The 20,114-nt window shown below is 35.4% G+C and overlaps 1 protein-coding gene across 1 annotated transcript in view; it reads right to left on the reverse strand.

The window, feature by feature from the left end:
• Positions 1-20,114, reverse strand: part of Tcea1 (transcription elongation factor A1) — a 33,604-nt gene that overhangs the window by 8,041 nt on the left and 5,449 nt on the right. Inside the window, exons 2-7 of the mRNA XM_069990723.1 lie at positions 16,121-16,183; positions 11,291-11,396; positions 8,680-8,767; positions 4,647-4,792; positions 3,492-3,548; positions 2,199-2,353 (exon numbers count right to left, since the gene is read on the reverse strand). Coding sequence (XP_069846824.1) covers positions 2,199-2,353; positions 3,492-3,548; positions 4,647-4,792; positions 8,680-8,767; positions 11,291-11,396; positions 16,121-16,183 — 615 coding nt within the window. The remainder of the gene's footprint in view (positions 1-2,198; positions 2,354-3,491; positions 3,549-4,646; positions 4,793-8,679; positions 8,768-11,290; positions 11,397-16,120; positions 16,184-20,114) is intronic.

The following is a 20,114-nucleotide window of genomic DNA, read 5'->3' on the forward strand; positions in this document are numbered from 1 at the left end:
TAAAGTTTTGTTTTTTGTTTTTGGTCCGGTCATGGGGCCTGAACTCTGGGCCTAAGCGCTGTCCCTCAGTTCTTCAGCTCAAGGCTAGCGCTCTACCACTTGAGCCACAGCACCATTTCCGGCTTTTTTCTTTTTGCTTATGTGGTGCTGAGGAATCAAACCCAGGGCCTCAGGCATGCAAAGCAAACGCTCTACCACTGAGCCACCTTCCCAGCCCTAGCTTGTAAAGTTTTTAAGTATATCTCATATTTTTCCTTAGATGACTTAAGACTTTGTCTCCTTTAAAAATATTCCTTTTAAATACTCTTAAATTTATATATGAAAATTGGATTCAAGTTTTGTTTTCAAAAGTTACGTTAAAAAAAAAAAAGAGACCTATAGAAATGAGTACCTGTAGTATGCAGATTGTGTTCTCTACCATTTCCCCACTCCCCCAAACCAGCGACCTTTGTAAATGTTTAGATTTGTTATAAGACAAGAAGTATACAGGATATGCCAGGGTCACCATTTTGTGCCAGAAAGTCCAGAAGCTACCAGAGTATTATGATTAAACCAAAGGGACATAGGATGAACATGAAGGAGTATCTACTGGTCAAAATAGAACAATTTCTTCAGTCACCAAAAGGAATTACTATGAGGCAATATTTAGAAGGGCACCATATGCAAAAACCAGAAATAGCTACCAGGGCCATTAACCAGGGAACCAACTCATTGTTTTGATAACTGGTAACGAGAGAAAAAAATTTACAAATTTATCCTGCCTCTTAAATTTTAACTAACAGGTTGCGTTAATAAGAGAAAATGTTGCTTTATCAAACAAATCTAGCTGCAAAGGGAATGACAAAATTACAACAATCACTCTCTTGCAGTGGTTAACCCTACTAAACAGTCAACTCAAGATCATCTCAGTGAGTGAACTTGAGCAGAAGAGGTCAATGGAAAAGTTTACAATGGAGAAACCTTATTATTGTATGAACCCTGATGGATCCCAGAACATTATGAGGAGTATATGTCTCCAGATGCAGTGGAAGTGAAGATCATCACTTATCAAGAATTTATGCAGAAATAAGGTTGAACTTAAATGTAATTAATCCTACAAGAATTGGTTAGTAGCTTTCAGGATAGAAAAAAACAGAGAAGACAGAAAAATGATGTCCTTAGGAAGAAGCAGATAAAATCACAATGTGGGATACAGAATTAGTTTCTCCAAGTAGGAAAATACATTCTTCAGATTTAAAGAAACAAGCATATAAATCAACTTCAACACACCAAAGTAAACGTAGTGGGTAGACTTTAGATTCTGATATAAAGTAAAGTGAGCCAACATTACATAGTACTTTATTGGGCATGAGGAAAGGTAATTTATCAGAAAAAAATATTTTTAAGGATTCTTCCTAAGTATACAGAGGTGAGAGGCTACAATGCCTGAATTTTCTTGAAAATAAATTTGAGAAAAGCAAAGTGAGATGAAAAGGATGATAAATTCTCAATACTTATATTCTCTTCTTTGTGAAGGCTTAAATTTAATGTGATTCTTTAAAAAATTGTAAATATAGTAATTTTATTAGCTATGTAGAAAGATAAATCCCTTCTCAAGATACTTAATAGATTGGTGCCACACTGTAATCTGCATCTATAAATTTCCCTACATAAATTTAAGAACAATGAATAAGATAAAACTAATTTGGGGCTGGGAAGGTGGCTCAGTGGTAGAGCGCTTGCCTTGCATGCATGAGGCCCTGGGTTCAATTCCTCAGCACCACATTAGCAAAAAGAATAAAAGCCGGAAGTGGCGCTGTGGCTCAAGTGGTAGAGCGCTAGCCTTGAGCTGAAGAGCTGAGGGACAGCGCCCAGGCCCAGAATTCAGGCCCCACGACTGGACCCCCCCCCAAAAAAAAAAAAAGATAAAACCAACGTAAGTATACTTGACCAATATTTGTAATTAGAGATTTCATTATTTTAGATAAATTCATAAAGACAGTTCTAGTTTTAGATGATTTACTGTTTGTCACTCAAACAACAATATCATATAACAGTAATAAAAGGGTCAAAGCATTGATGTCAATAGATTCAATAACCGTAAGTATTTGTATATCAACTTGCTATATATGCACTATTAACATAGTACTTATTTAAATAGGCTTTCCACTTGTTATCAGGGAATCACATCAAGAAACTTTACATACAGACATGCTTACCTCTGCTGTCATTCTAGCAAATAAATCAGGAGAAATGTTGCCACACAGTACATTTTTCCTTAAGTTTGGATTCTTTGCATCTTTCAGATTTGATATCCTACTTCGTACTCTATTCTTATATTTCATATCTGTGTTCCTTATTTCTTGATATATAGGTATTTGACCGTTGAGGAAAAAAATATAAATTACATAAAAAGAAAAAAATTAAATTATAAATATAAGAATATTTTTTCTATTCTGCCAAAATAAGAATTCCTGAAATTTCTAAGCAGTTATAAAAATTGCTTCCAAAATTTAAATAAAAATAAGGCTCTGGTTCTACCTAGTTGAGATATAATCAGCAAATAGTACTATTAGTACTTTAATACTTAAGATGAGTAATTTTTTTAATGTTTAATATCAACAGCATGCAAATCAATAAGGTTTAAAAAAGTATAACTCAGATACGCTCAATCTAAGTGAGCAAATTTTTGGAAAGGAGCTCAAACAGGCAAACTTTAACTTGTCCAAATATGAATTTCACTAAAGACACTAAGTCTCAATGACTATGGCCATGATTCTCAGTCTTCTGAGAAGAGACCATTCAAGGTGGCTCAGCAGGTTAATCTCTTCTTCCTACTGAGCACAAAGATGCTTTAGCAAGTTCTTCTGCACAGAAGGCCAGGCCACAGAAGAAACTGAGCCCTAGAGGAGCTCTCTGCCTAAGAAGGCCAAGATATTCTCTGTTCCCCTCACCATATGGTATCCAACATAAACATATTTCCCTTCACAATCAGGATTATGTATGCTTTGCTAAGATCTCCAACTAAGAAATCTTTACCTGTGTGTGTGTGTCCCTAACTTTTTGCACAATTAAATTCAAATGCTACTTCCCCAACTTTCCAAGGCAGAAAAACCAAAATGCCTTGAATAGCCTTGAATACTATGAGGTTTACTTTTTTTTTGGGGGGGGAGGGGGAGAAGGGGGTGCTGATTTCCTAGGGCTTGAACTCAGACTTTCTTGCTTGGCCTGGCTTCAAACTGTGATCCTCAGACTTCAAGCTTAAGCTTCCTGAGTAGCCACCAGTGCCTACCTTCAGGCTTACTTTTGAACAACAGGACAAGCAAATGGAATAAATTTCTTGGCAGAATGGAAAAATTGTTCTTATCCTTATTTAATTTTTAACATTCTTTCCAATCAAAATAATACAACCAAGAAACTGAATAAACCTTTGAATTATAAACTAGAAGGAAAAAATTACAATTAACATAGCAATTACATAAAACAAGGATAAATGTGCATGCAAAGGATATCTTCCTCAATCTGAGATCCTAGTTCTTCTTCATCAGCTCCAATAGCAATGTAGTCATCTAAAACAGGTACAAAGAACTGTCAAGACACTGTAACTTACATGTTAAAAAAAAAAATTCCAGTGCAGAGTTAAGTACATGATTCCTATTTCTTCAACCCCATTTGCCTCAAGTCCTTTTAGTTTAGTCTTGTTAGAATCTGGCCTCTTACTACCCACTAGACTCCTCCTCTGGGATTCACCTAATATCCATAGTGCTCCTGCATTGATGACTCCTTTTTCCTCAGGAGTGAGGAAGTAATTCATCTAGCAGGCAACTCCTCATTTCACAATTCCATAAATTCTGGTTGCTCCAGCAGAGAGTAGAGAAAGTTATAGAAAGAACTGTCTTGTCTCCTGTGACTCAGGCTTCAATGCAAAGAAACCATTTGTTTCATCTGCCAATCACATATACGGACACACTCAGAAGACTCCTATACAAATATTCAAAAGGATAGAAGGAAATAAATAGAAACTAGGAAGGAAAAGGGAATATTTATATAGAGAAAGACAGTAAGGAAATCAAAGTTGGTCAAACTAGCTATGATTCAGTATAATAAAAAAGAAGAAAAAGGGTAAATTTGTAAAAGATGACAATAATTCCTATATAAGAAACTTTTCTTTTAAACAGAAACATACACATTTTTTATACTTAGTTAGAATATATTTCAGTTATATATGAGACTTTAAAGACAAAATTCTACATGCTAAGTCTAGAGAGTATGTAAGTTCCTATAAAAATGTCAAGATCACTCTTCTAATTTTAAAAATTAAACACAATTATGAATATTCAATTTATAGGTTATACTAATATTTAACAATTCAGTATTGTTAACTCATAATCTAAGGGTGGTATAATCAGGAAAATGAAAAAATGCAGGGAAAAGTTTAAATTAGTATGGAAGATCTATATAGTAGCAGCAGTATATTTCTTGGAATTATATAGTAGTAAGTAGCAAAAAATACTATAAGGAATTACTTATAGTAATGAGTAGTAAAAACTTGTTTCTGAGCTAAGCAGGGTGGGAGACTATTGAAAGGAAAGCTCATAAAACAACATTTATGGAGATGAAGCTCACAGTAGTGGTATGCTGAAAGCCTGAGAAGCAAAACAACTTACCTCCTGTTCGAAGAGCAGCAGCAAGCATCTCCCTACACTTTAATCGTACGGAATCAGAAGTGCTCGGTGCCCGAGGAAAAGATGAAACGTAAGTATCTCGAGCATTTGCCTCATCCTTTCTGCTGCTTATGTTGCCACTGGAACTACTAAAATACACATACATGCATACAGACACACACAAAAAAATCAGGTAGAACTCTCTTAAAATAACATCACCATCACTCTCTAAAAAACAAAAACTTTTAGACTACATAAATAAGATAGTATTTCAGTGATTCTTACATAATGAGGAAAAACGTTGCCTACATATAGACTAAATGAAATTAGAGATAAATCACATTCTATTCTTTAAAACACCAAATATTTACTTTGTCCTTTAAAACAACACTACAGTGTTTACTATATTGAATTAGACACACTACAGCTTTCCATAAAAAGTACATATAAAGCAAGGATCTTGGTGTGAGGAAAGCTTAATAGGATGAGAATATGGGGTGAGGGAAGAAAAGCTTAAATTGCAACGCAAGATCTAGATGACAGCTTGCAACAAATTAGAGGGAGAAAAATAAAAGGGCTGAAAAGACCTATTTTAGTTATACAATTAGTGTTCCAATGAGTCAATATTCTCCTTATACATGTATACTGTGAAATCTTAAATACTATAAACCAGTTTCCTAATTTTTTCCAAGAAACATTGACAGCAGGAATAACTTTCTAGGCAGCCTAATCATTGTGGTTGCTTCTGATTAACTTTTTGTATTTCACTTTCAACAAAACAAGTTATTTCCAGGTTATTTCTGATTAGTTCCAATTATATTGCATCACATTGGAGTTATTTGTGTTAAACATTTGAAACACTGATTAAATTGTTCTCCCTCAATAGATGTAACTTGTTGCATTTTTTTCAAGGATACAACTTCTTTGACTTTTCGCCAAAAATATGATTTTTAAAGCTCAAAGACAGACTACAATGGACAAAACCATCATTTGTGTCTAGTAACTGTAGTCAATACTCCCTGATACTCTTATGATCATCTGCATTCACATTACAATTACTGTCTACATACATAAGGCTTTTCAAATAGTCTTCCCTAACAGATCTGACTATGGCTTAATGCTCTTTGTATTTTCAATATGCACCACAGTATCTGTCGGTGGTAAATAAACACATTTTAATTTCTTAAATATTTTAATTAAATGCTTTAATTAAATTGCCTCTCTTCCTATATTCAATCGCTCAGTGTGACCACTGAAAACTGCCCTAGTACACTGACAGCCTTACCTCATTAGTGTCATTGTGACTGGCTTCAACTTCTGCTGCCTCTTAGATTCTGCTGCCTCCTTCTAATCATTTAAGCATATAATTTCCTCAAAGTCTTGCATCCCAATTACTAACAACTTAGATCTAACTTCCTTTATGTTATACTTCAGATTAGTTTCTCCAGTATTGTATTTTTTCCTTTTGTGAGTAGATACCAACCATTTTAACAGATTTCAGAAAATAATCTCAGAATAAAAAATTATAAGAAAAAAACTACATTAATTTGATTAAACACTGCTATTTAACCCTATGTTCATCAAGTGCATTTAGTATTAATATACATTTTTTTAAAAAAACAGTGTATGGAATATAAGCATTACTTTTAAAAAAGGAAAACAAAATACTTGTATCATGTGTTCTACTTGCATGTAGACTGTGTTAAACTGCAACTACATAAAATTCATAAATATACCAATAATTTCTTCTTGCTTTAATGCCTACTTATTTTCTTATACTTCATATATTCAAGGCATTAAGCCAATGAGTTCTGAATAAAAATTACATTAAAACTTCAGATTTAGGAGAGGTAGAGTGGAAAGGAATGGTAGGGGAAAAACAAAGGAGGAGGTAACAATGCCGGATAGGAAATGGACTTATTACTTTGCTCATGTAACTGTAACCCCTCTGTACAGTATCTTTACAATAAAAATATTTTTAATTCAGATTTTAAAAATATGACTATTAAAATATTTGTGACATTATGGCTTATATACCAATGTCATATAAAAACAGCAAAAAAACAAAACAAAACAAAGTATTGCAGATTAAAGGATACCAAACAGATATGATGACTAAGTGAAATATGTGATCCTGGGTGATATGTTGAAAAAATACTTTCCCTTGTAATAAATTATGTTATTAGGACAACTACAGAATATAGGAATAAGTCCTACAGCAAGAAAAAAGTATTATTTCACTGTTACTTTCCTATTATTGATAACTGTACTATGGTTTTATATTTAAAAATGTACTTGTTCTTAGAAAATACACACTGATATATCTAGGAGTATACAGGGCAAAACATCTGCAATTTAAAATAAAGTTAGTTTATGTATATACACACTTTGCATTAGGACTTATGGGAGGTCTCATTCTTAATTTTCTAAAAGTGGAAAATAATCTCAAAATAAAAAGATTCAAGGAAAAAAACTACATAAATTTGATTAACCACTGCTATTTAACCTTCATCAAGTACAGTTAGTACTAATATATGTATTATTTTAAAGTGTATGGAATATTAGTATTACTAAAAAAAAAAAAGGAATATAAGATCAACTTGGTGGAAATTGAAAAATAAAGTCAAAACTGATAGTAGGCCTAATGTCCTAAATACCTCTAAGGCAATAAGTGGGTTACACAGCAGCAGTCAAAAGCTCATAACATACAAGCAAGATAGTACATGTCTATAATCCTAGCTATTAAAGAAGCAGAAGGAGGAGGATTTCTGACTAAGGCCAGTATGGGTATCTCAAAGTACCTGAAGAACTTGTTAAAAATAGAACTCTGGGCTATCACAAGAATTCTTGATTCAGCTGGGTGCCAGTGGCTCACTAGCTACTCAGGAGGCTGAGATCTGAGGATCACAGTTCAAAGTTAGCCTGGGCAGGAAAGTCTGTGAGACTCTTATCTCCATTAAACCACTAGAAAACCCGAAGTAGCGCTGTGACTCAAGTGGTAGAGCACTCGTCTTGAGCTGAAGAGCTGAGGGACAGTGCCCAAGCCCAGAGTTTAAGCCCTACAACTGACAAAAAAAAAAAAAAAAGAATTCCTGATTCAGTAGTTCAGAGTGAGACCTAAGCATTTCCATTTCTAACATGTTGTTACACTCTGCTTTTCTTTTCTTTTTTTTTTTTTTTTTGGTCGGTCGTGGGGCTTGAACTCTGGGCCTGGGCGCTGTCCCTCAGTTCTTCAGCTCAAGGCGAGCGCTTTACCACTGAGCCACAGCGCCACTTCCGGTTTTCTGGTGGTTTATTGGAGATAGGAGTCTCACAGTCTCTCCTGCCCGGGCTGGCTTTGAACCGCGATCCTCAGATCTCAGCCTCCTGAGTAGCTAGGATTACAGGCGTGAGCCACCAGCGCCCGGCTACACTCTGCTTTTCTAGGGACCGCACATTGCTCTAAGTCAATGTCAACAGGTAAACTACATGCTTCCCCCAAACCAGAAGAACTACTTAGATGTAATCTACTATACAAATATCATTTGCTATGGCAACATTTTGGATACTGCACAGGTTCATGGTATGTGACAGCAAAAAAAAATAATGCAAAAACCTCAAAGGAGCTGAGACAATTTGAGCCCATCATGCCTGTATTTCACGTTTTAAGCTTCTGTGGTAAATGGCTAAATTTGTAAGGGAAAAAAGCATTAAAAAAAGAGCATAAGATTCAGAGCAAAATAAATCTAAAACAAGAAACATGGTCAAAAGAGGAAGAAGTCATTAGAATCCCTTATCTGTACCTTCATTATCAGTTTTACAGCAAGCCTGAGCAATCAAATATAATGGGTATAATTTATATCATTTCTTTTTACTATGTAGTCCTCTACCTCTCTTTAAAATTCTAGGAAATCTTGCTTAAAACCTTAGGATCATTGGCTATATACATTTTCTAATTTCCATTCGATTGGAAAGCAGAGAGAGAAGTGTAGATCATCAATAATGGAGCAGGTAACAAACACTATGGGACATCTAATGTATAATTTCCTTGAAGTACCTTTCCTCTCTTGCTTCAGGGCTATTCTGGGATGGAACTGCAGGTTCTTTTTTCTTTTCCTCAGAGTCTTTATCGGTCGATGGTCCATCTGAAAAATGTATGAAATCCCATGTTTGCACTTGTTAAAAATAAAATCTGATATACATGTTAACAGACTATATAGAACAAAAGGAAGGAAAGAATATGGGAAAAATATGAGTACTAACATTTTTTTAAATGACACTACAAACAATAGGTGATAATTTAATAATTTTTCATGAAGTCAAAAATTTATAGTAGTATAAATATAAATACAAATAAGTTATCTCCAGGATAGTGAATGAAACATTTTCACAGAACTAGAGGTGTGGTTCAAAGAGGTAGAATGCCACCCTTGAAATGGTAAGACTTGGAAAAAATTATATTAAGTGAAATAAGCCAGGTCCCATGGTTTCCCTTATTTACAATAACTAGTATATGTCTGAGACAAGCAGAAAAGGTCAGATAAGATGATGTTAGGCAAAATGAACCCCAAGACAAGGACACAAGTGGTTTTTCTCTTTCTTGTTATTGTTTCTAATGTATTTATAAGGTGATTTTTTTGTTGCTTTTTATGTCCCTCCCCCACGGTATAACCCATTTTCACTGTATTTGATGTTGGTATAATTTGGGGAGGGGAAGGGAAAAAATAAATTGTTTAATTAGGGATACAGGTGGACCCATTGCAACAATGAGATGTACAAGTCGTTATATCGAAAAACGAACTTTACAACTTTGGTGGGATGGGGGGGAGTGTAGTGGTGGAGATGGGAAGGCAGGAATAGTAGAGGAAAAACAAAGGAGGAGGCAACAATGCTTGATAAGAAATGTACTCATGGCCTGGGAAGGTGGCTCAGTGATAGAGCGCTTGCCTTGCATGCTTGAGGCCCTGGGTTCGATTCCTCAGCACCACATAAGCAAAAAGAAAAAAGCCGGAAGTGGCACTGTGGCTCAAGTGGTAGAGCGCTAGCCTTGAGCTGAAGAGCTGAGGGACAGCATCCAGGCCCAGAGTTCAGGCCCCACGACCGGACCCAAAAAAAAAAAAAAAAAAAAAGAAATGTACTCATTACCTTGTTCATGTAATTGTAACCCCTCTGAAAGGTATTTTCACAATAGAAAACTTATTTTTTTTAAAAAAAATGCCATGCTCATGTAATTGTAACTCCTCTGTATGGTAGTTTCACAATAAAAAAAAAAAAAAAAAACACCCTTGAGCAAAAAAGCCAAGCAAGAGCACAAGGCCAAGTTCAAGAACCAGGTTGTAGTGAGAAGTAAAAACTCTAAAACAGGTCAATCTTAATTGCTTAAAATGTGCTACCTGCTACCTACAAGTACTAGTAATTGTCTAGAAATTGAGCTAAAGATGAAAGGGAAAGCTTTAAACAGAAGATATTCATCAACATATTCAAAACAAGTAATTTAGCAGAACAAATTTAGTAATAGGCAAGTGCTCAGCTAAATCATGACACTCATGGATGGATTACTCTGACGTTACAATGGAAAAATACAAAATATTTTCATAAAATGGCCATAAATAAGTATATAATACAGTAAAATTATAGTTAGTGGAGTAAAATCTATGGCATGGAAGGGGAAAAAAGACAAGGGTAACAAGTAACTAATGATTGTATTTGAAAATTTCTGTTTTTCCTACTTTAATTTTCCTAATACTAAGCTGGGCACTGGTGGCTCATGCCTGTAATCCTAGCTATTCAGGAGGCTGAGATCTGAGGATCACGGTTCCAAGACAGTCCGGGCAGGAAAGTCCATGAAACTCTTATCTCCAATAAACCACCAGAAAATCTGAAGTGGCACTGTGGCTCAAGCGCTCCCCTTCAGCTGAAAAGCTGAGGGACAGGGCCCAAGCCCAGAGTTCAAGTCCATGACCAACAACAACAACAAAAATTCCTAATACTAATTAACATGCAAATCTTTTCTTGAACTTTTTTGGGGGGCACTATTTGGGCTTGAACTCACGGTCTCCTCTTTGCTAGACAAGCACCCTTACCACTTGAACCACACCTCCATCCCTACCTTGCAAAATATTAAAAAAATCATTTTTTTCTAGGCTGAGTACCAATTGTTCAAGCCTATAATTCTAGATATTCAGGAGGCTGAGATCTAAGGATGAAGGTTCAAAGCCTCCTCCAGCAGGCAAATCTTAGAGTATTACCTCCAATTAACCAGCAAAAAAGCTGAAAATGGAAGCTTGGCTCAAGTGATACAATACGAACAATGAACAAAAAGGCTATGCAAGAGCACATGTCTTGAGTATGAGTTCAAGGCCCAGCACCAGCACATACAGTTTTCTAAAGAAGAATGTAAACTCTAATAAATGTAAGAGCAAAACTAGCACAGCTGTAATGTCTTTTTTTTTCTCTCACAAAAATTTAAACACTCTTCTTCCTCTCTTCTTTCTTTTGGTGACATTTGTTGTTGACAACTCTTTTTTTTGATACAACTTTCAAGGAGGTTAAACATCCCTCCTACATACACATATTCTGAGGCACTGCTTTTAATACATCTAGATTCAAACAGGAAAAAATACAACAACCATTTTAACAAGCCAGAATAACATAAAGATCAACTATACCTAATAACTTTTTCCACGATTTGATGAGCGACTTTGCTAAAGATGTAACTTCTTCATCTGTACTCTGCTTACGAATAGCATTAACTGACATTCCAATTCTAGTAGACTGAAAAAAAATTGTACAGCAATTTTATTTCAAACAAATTAGTACATCAAACAAATTAGTACATCATCCACATCTTCTTTTTCTGATTCCCATCTCTGCTTTGAAATCTTTTTAAAACTTGAATTATTTGAGCCAGATACCGGCTCATGCCTACAATCTTAGCTACTCAAGAGGCTGAGATCTGTGTATCATTGTTTGAAGCCAGCCCAGGCAGGGAAGTCTATGAGACTCTTATCTCCAATTAACCATCAAAAAGCCAGAAGTGGAAGCTGTGGCTCACTCAAGTGGTAAAGCACTAGCCTTGACAAAAAAACAAAACAAAACAAAAAAACATTAAGGACAGAAGCCAGGCCTTGAATTCAAGCTCTGGGGCAGTAGCATAAAAAAACCTACATCAATTACATGAATTATCCTAGAAGACTAAAGGTACATACACATCCAGATTAAACACTGGTGATTACACACACACACACACACACGCACACACACGCACACACGCACACACACGCACACACGCACACACACACACACACACACACACACACACACACACACACACACACACACACACACACACACACACACCACTAGTGTCTGTAAACATACTACTCAGTAAGTCTGATTAAATGAAATCAGTATTTCCAAAGGATAAAATACAAAATGTACTTTTATACAACTAATTATACACATCTGTTTCATTGCATTTTTCTACATGAATGGTATCACAGAGCACAAGAGCAACTTATAATAAAGGAATCCACACAATAACTACCATCTGCAGAGGTTTACATCCACTTTTAGGGAGATTAGGGAGTATGAGCCTGTAACTAGCATATAATCACAGATACTAAAACAGACTTCGCAAGATAAAGGTAATCATATGGTACCAAATTTGACATATGGTAGTAATAAGCAAGTGGCCAGGACATCACATTCAATAGACATTCTAACAACCCTTCAAAGTTGAGACCATTATCCTTATTTTTAAAGATGAAGAGACTGGAAGTATCAATAATAACCTGTCCAGCTTTACACTATTACGAATTAGCAAAGTTCAGGACTTTAATATTGATTTGTCTACCTCCAAAGTCTATGCTCTTTCAAACTCATCAATGGTTTTCAAACTGTGCTGAAAGAACAAAAAGGTTCAACTATGGATGAGAAGTAATGAATGATAAATTATTTAGTAAGTTCAGGTTATTAGCGGACAATCTTTCAAAACATACAGTCTAAGGAAGAAATCCTTAGAGGTTAAAAAGAGAACTCCTGCTGTAAGTTTTGAGGTAGAAAAATAAATTGGTACTTAAAGGTTTCCTTCTAAATTATTCAGTTCTCCACAAAAAGACAGATTCAAGAAAGACGTTTTGTTCAAGAACTGAATATATGATTGGATGGAGTATTCTAAGCTACATCTTGGAAAGCTGAGCAAAACAGGTAAGATTCAATAGCAGAAAGATAAAGGGGACAACATAATTTTAAAGACTCCAAATAGTTTGGGGTTAACAGCATGTTTTCTAGAAGAAACCCTATTTCTTTTTTTGGGGGGGGGGTTGGGGTCCGGTCATGGGGCCTGAACTCTATGCCTGGGCGCTGTCCCTCAGCTCAAGGCTAGCGTTCTACCACTTGAGCCACAGCGCCACTTCCGGCTTTTTTTCTTTTTGCTTATGTGGTGCTGAGGAATCGAACCCAGGGCCTCATGCGTGCAAGGCAAGCGCTCTACCACTGAGCCACCTTCCCAGCCCCAAGAAACCCTATTTCTGTAATGAGTGGAGAAAATAACTTCAGTTTCTAAAGCAGTTCTGTGCATAAGAGTTAACACAAATTAACAAAGAAAATGGTATTATAGGACAAGCTTAGAGGAGACCAAAGATAATAGATGAATAAACTATACTTTTGGAGGATTGCTTTTAATTACAATGTTTTAATTACTAAAGTCAATGGTTATCTTGCTTTGCACCTAAGAAATCCATTCTGAGCATACAGTTGTCTATCATAAACATGTTCAACTAAGGAAGAGATTGTCCAATCAAAATAAGAAGAAGTAAGGTTGTTGAGGTAGACTAAAAAGTAAAATTAGGATATACACTTTTTGGTCTTTAGGAAATATTCTGAGTGGAATGGAATTAAGAGAGGGACTGGCTAGGAAGTCATTTAGTTGAGTTACCAAGTTTGTATTTGTCTTTAAAAATTCTTTAAACTGGGCTGGGAAGGTGGCTCAGTGGTAGAGAGCTTGCCTTGCATGCATGAGGCCCTGGGTTCGATTTCTCAGCACCACATAAACAGAAAAAAAAAAAAAAGCCGGAAGTAGCACTGTGGCTCAAGTTGTAGAGCGCTAGTCTTGAACCGAAGAGCAGAGGGACAGTGCCCAGGTCCAGAGTTCAGGCCCCACAACCAGTAAAATAAAAAAATAAAAAAAAAAAATCTTTAAACTAGCTGGGTGCTGGTGGCTTACACCTATAATGCTAGCTACTTAGGAGGCTGAGATCTGAGAATCGTGGTTTCAAACTAGCTTAAGCAGGAAAGTCCATGAGACTCCTATCTCCAATTAACCAGCAGAAAACTGGAAGTGGAGCTGTGGCTCAAAGTGGTAAACTGCCAGCCTTGAGCAAAAAGAAAAAGAGCTGAGGGACAGTGCTTATACCCTGAATTCAAGCCCCACTACCAGGGGAAAAAACAAAACAAAACAAAACCCTTTAAACTCCAGGGGCTGTTTCTGAAAATATGAATATGCTAAGATTTACAAGATGTGATAGGTGGGCTATTAAAAAAAGTACTCAGTGTGCAAACAGCATTGGGACTATGTGGTTAATCAGTTGACTATATAATGAATCATTAAAATAAGCTATACATTCTGATGTACTGAGAAATCATGTGCCTTGGCACAAGGTTTCAATGGAGCATCAAATGTTCATTTAGAAAGACAATATACAATATACCTTGGCAATGAGAGAGAGCCATAGCTGAGTCAAATTAAGGGAATCAGTTACATACTGATAGTGAAACAAAAAAAAAGAAGACTAAACATAATAGACACTTTAACATCACGCAAACAAGCAGAGTTTTCAGAAGAAAAATTTCCTTCATGATCACTCATGAGTTTTTGCCAAGATGACTGAAAGGTTACTACTACATCAATCAAAATCAACCCTACTCAGTGCAGAGGACTGAACCTAAATAAGACCTTGCTCAGTAAGCACTCTACCCACTGGACTATGATCCCAGTCAAACCATTCAACCTTTGGTAAAAGTCTATACAGCATTTTATGCAGCTACTATAAAGCATATACAATATTAACACAAATAAGAACTACTAAAAACTTTGTGGAAAAAAATCAAAGATGACCTAAATAAAAAGACATCTTATGTTGAGGGATTGGAAAACTTTAATGTTAAGAGTAAATACTAATTAAATTCAATGCAATGCCTACAGCAAACTTATCTGCCTTATGTGCATAAACCAACAAGCTTTTCCCCTTAATTACAGAAATTCAAGGGACGCTAAACAGCCAAAACAACCCTGGAAAAAACATTGGATATTTAAAAATGTAATATACTAACATACCTGCTCCCTTATTGAAGTATGAAACAAGATCTAGTAAAGATATAATAGCCATATGAAGAGCAAAAATGGACTTCAATACATTTTTCAACAACTTCAACTGAAGCTAAAATGTTTGTGATTTCTTCAGTTACACCCACAATGCTACTAATATAATTGAAATTTAGTGCCTTCAAAATTGAAAGAAGTGTTCAATTTCAGCTATACAATAATGAAAATAAATATATAACTTGCTCTCCCACCATATCATATACTCCTGTAATTCTTAAATTCTGACTTAATGAAATAAGAAATATCAAGGAAGACACTAATTCATAATAAAATATGTACAATGGAAAAACAGCAGATTTGAGTTACTGACTAAATTTTTTAGTAGTTTGGCTTTTAAGGTTTTATGTTTTTAGTTTTGATAGAACATTAAAATAAGAACTCAGGGGGCTGAAGGTATGGCACAGTTGGTAGAGCACTAGCCAATGAGCAAAAGCATCAGCATCAAGTCTCAGACCAAAAAAAAAGAAAAGAAAAATAAGAATTCAGTAATGAATCTATGTAATGTCTACTAAACATTCAAATGTCTTATATACTTGGAAAAGAGCAATAAACAGCCATCCCACCCTGAGGCTATGTCATGCTGGCAGCAGCTATTGATGACAGACCAAGAAATGAAAATGTTGATGAGATATACAAGACACTATGTTGAAAAATAAACTTTACAATTTAGGTGGAAGGGGGGGAGTGTAGCTGTGGAGATGGGAGGGAAGGGAAGGGGTGGGAAAAACAAAGGAGGCAATAATGCTTGATAAGAAATTACCTTGCTCATTACCTTGCTCATGTAACTGTAACCCTTCTGTACAGTGTTTTCACAATAAAAAACTTACTTAAAAAAAAAAAAAGAAATCAAAATGTTGAACATCAAATCAGGGCCACAAGTTCAACACTATCTCATATTGCGCTTTCTCGGTCAACCCTGGAGATTCATGTTTTATTCTTCTTGAGAGAGTATTTTTAATAATGGCAACTTAGGAGATCATTGATGTATGATGCCATCTTCAGCAAAAAAACAGAATATACCCCAATAGGACAGTTAAAAAACAAACCTGTACTAAAGATGTTTCAGTATTTTACAATTACCAGTTCAAAAACAATTATTCATAGAAATACATACCTGTAGTAATTCCAGAGTCATGGGAATATTCTTAAGCTCTTTGAGCAAATCCAATGCTCCAGCCTATAAAACAAAATAAGGTCATATTGAATTCCCATGGCTCTAAAGATATTAGGTAGGCAAATAACTCACAATGGCCCATTTACTCATAGATGCATACATGTATATGTATGCATAGTATTTCAAGTAGGGTTGAAAATAAGGATCATAAAAACCAACTTAATGAGTTATGACCAGCACTAGTTATTTAACTGGTGTATACTGTTGTGTGAAAGTTTCTTTTTGGTAGTGGTTTAATATGTATATTCTGAGAAGAAATGTAAGACTCCTTACTACAGTGGTATAACACACTCAGGTTTCCATACAGAACACCTGCCTAGAGAAGGAGTCAACCCTGAGAAAGTGGGTCCCATAGATGTTGCAGTGCCTCTAGCATTCACTCAAGCATAAGGTGAATAGAAAAGGCATATTTTCAGGGAGGGGATACAAAATTCACACTTGTCTCTCTGTATCTCCCAGTCTGTTGGGGGTTTTTTTTTGTTTTTTTTTTTTTGTTTTTTGTCGGTGGGGATTGAACTCTGGGCTTGGGCGCTGTCCCTGTGCTCTTCAGCTCAAGGCAAGCTCTCTACCACTTGAGCCACAGCGCCACTTCTGGTTTTCTGGTGATTTATTGGAGATAAATTTATTGGAGTTTCACAGATTTTCCTCCCTGGGCTGGCTTTGAACCGTGATCTTCAGATCTCAGCCTCCTGAGCAGCTAGGATTACAGGCATGAAACACTGGCGCCCAGCTCCCAGTCTGTATTTTACAGTCTCACAAGAACACTGCTACCTACTTGGTTCTTGCATAATAGTAAAGAACAAGCTCTGAAAGAAAATTCCTAATTAAGGTCTGTGCTAAGCTCATAAGCCTACCCATTTCCAGTTCCTACTAGGAATCAAAAACTCCTATGTAATGATCAAGATAGATTACTAAGACCCATGGAATATTTGTAGAAAGCACCTCAAGTAAAAAAAAAAAAAAAGATAAGCAACAGTGCCACCTACATTTTTTGATTAAGCATTTGAATTTGATATTCATTTAATCTCATATTTCAACTAACACATTCACTTAGTCCTATTTAAATGTGCACCTTATGTACTATATTTGAACATTCATTATTACAGATACCAGCAATACAGAAAAAAGTTAAGTGACAACAATATTTAATTTTCTTTTTTATTTTTAATTCCAGGCCTTATTTTCTTTTCTTTCTGGGCCTGAGTGCTTCCCTCAGCTCTTCAGCTCAAGGCTACTACTTCTCGCTTTTTTCTGCTTATGTGGTGGCTGAGGAATTGAACCCCAGGTGTCATGCATGCGAGGCAAGCACTCTACCACTGAGGTAACTTCCTAGCCCCTCAGGCCTTATTTTAATTTACAGCTGGTGCTTTACCACTTGAGCTAAACCTCTAGTTCTGACAATGTTTTCTTCGGTTTTTTTTTTTCCCTCAAAATATTGTTTATCAAAAGGATTCCTTTAGAATTGGCATTATAAATCAACTTTTACATACATAAAATAGAAAATACTAGCAGAATAAGCTTAAGTGTTGCTAAAACTATTTCACATTCAGACAGAGGCTTATGAAACACTTGGACTCATATTCTACATTATCGCTATTTACCCCATAATGCAGAACTGTTCCAAGAGTATTAGTGATAGACTAGGCATGGTGGTGCATGGTAATCCTAGCACTTGGAAGACTGAGCCAGGAAGATGACAAGTTGGAGGCCAGCTTGAAGTACAGAGTAAGACTTTGTCACCAAAAGGGAAAAAAATAAAAGAAACACACACAAAAGAATCCATAAAAGAGCTAACAACATGCTGCTTTGTATTATGAGGGGCCATTCTTCACTCTACTGATGGCCGTTCAGTTACTTCCTTGGAGTTCAAGAGTACCTCACTAATGTCTTTTAAATGTTCTTCCAAATCAAAGATATCAACTACAAATTCTGATGCTAGATTTGATGTGCTGTTTGTGAAAATACACTACTACAACCATTTGGCCAATGATACGTATAAAGTCATCTTCTTTTCCAAAATAATAAAATATGAAAATCACCCTTCATACAAATCAATGAAACACAATGTATCCTAAAGGATGAGGCAAGCAACAACTTGCATAGTGTTACATTTCATAAGTGTGAAACAAGAAAAAATTTCCAGTCATGTGATCTTTTTCCCCATTCGAAGCGTTTAAATTCAGGAAGAATTATAAAACAGGTTATAACACTTTTTGATCCTTCCTGATGTGAAGTTCTATAAATTCTTTTTATTTAGAGGGAATAAAAAACTGCAAAACATTGTTACAGAAGAAAAAGATGTTGAGTTAAAAGTTATTAGTTAATAAAAATTTCCACAGAATTGCATTTTTATGAGCAAATACAAACACACAGATGTGTATACCAAAATGAAAAATCTTCAAAAAAAAAAACCCCAACATATATAGGCATGTTTCTTACAGAGTTTTTTGTTTGATTTCGTTTTGGAGGTAGAGGTAATACTGGGATTTGAACTCAGGGTCTCGCTCTTGCTAGTCAAGTGTTCTATCACTTGAGCCACATCCCCATCCTTTCTTATATGTTTTAGTTTTGTTTTGTTTTTTAGATTTGTTATTTGGGATCTGAACTCAAGAAAGCCTTAAGCATGCTAAGCAGGTGCTCTAGGACTTTAGTCATGCTTCCAGTTCTTTCATAGGTTTTTAATGAAGTTATTTGGCAGCAAAACAACTTCAATGGATGTAAAGCTACTCATGTCCTATTTATTCTATTTATCCCACCTAGAGTACTCTGTTTCACTTCAGAAACATCAATGTCTGATTATGAGGAACTGCCCAGATCCCAACCATGAGAATTACACAATGTATGATGGTGCACTGTATCTTTTTGATAAAATCTGAAAAATTTGAAATACCAAATATATCAGACTCCAAGGGTTTTAATTAACTGACTAGTTCTGTACCCTCTATCTACTAGGAACATTTTTTTTTCCAACCACATCTCCATGGTCTTTCTGACCTACTTCAAATCAGAAGATGATCAAAGACTTAGATTCAAAGATGAAAATAGAAGGAAAAGAACCAACACTTAAAGGAGTTCCTTAAAACACAGGGTCTCTCCAAAGCTTATATAAGTAACTCTGTTGGTCATATATGAAGTTGATTACTTTAACTCATCAGAAATGTGACAGTTTAAGTTACTTTCTAAGGCAATAGATTTGTATTACTTTTGTTATTTTCCCTGTCTACTCATACCTCTTTAGTGAGACAGTATTTAGAAATATAGGCCATAGTAGGGAGGAAAACTAACACTCATGGATAGCTATTATAACATTCTCCCATAATTATCATGTATTCTAACCAGTTAAGATAAATATTTCACTCAAAGTTCTTTAAAAAAAAAAAACTATGATTATCTGAATGAGTGAGATTAGCAAAAAGCAGATAATTATAAACGGATTCAGTAACAACTATCTTTGAGCATTATTGTGTGCTTAGTATTATTTTAAATACTTCACATGTATTATCTCATTCAAACCTTCAAAACAGACCCCACAGACACAAGTACTCTAGCACCTCCATTCTGCAAGTGAGAAAATCAAAACTAAGGTATATTAGGAAACTTGAATATGGCCATATGATTATTAACTTTAAAAGGTAAGGTCTATTCCCATTTCTACCAAATTACTGCATCTCAACAAATACTCTTAATGCTGAGGATAGAATAGAGAGTAAGAAAGAAACCCCCACTGGCTTTATGGAATTTAACTTATTTTGTTTTGGTGCTGGGGATTGAACCTATAGGCTAACACAGTGTTTTAACACTAAACTACATTACCAGGCACACAGAATTCTAAGACAAACAAACTTTTGAGCATGTCAAATTACTACATTATATATTATCAATTATCCAAATAAAAGAATATTAACCAAGAAATGGAAACTGACCTGCTCAAGGT

The sequence above is a fragment of the Dipodomys merriami genome, unplaced genomic scaffold, assembly GCF_024711535.1.
Source record: "Dipodomys merriami isolate MVZ:Mamm:240054 unplaced genomic scaffold, mDipMer1.0.p SCAF_4, whole genome shotgun sequence".
Taxonomy (NCBI): domain Eukaryota; kingdom Metazoa; phylum Chordata; class Mammalia; order Rodentia; family Heteromyidae; genus Dipodomys; species Dipodomys merriami.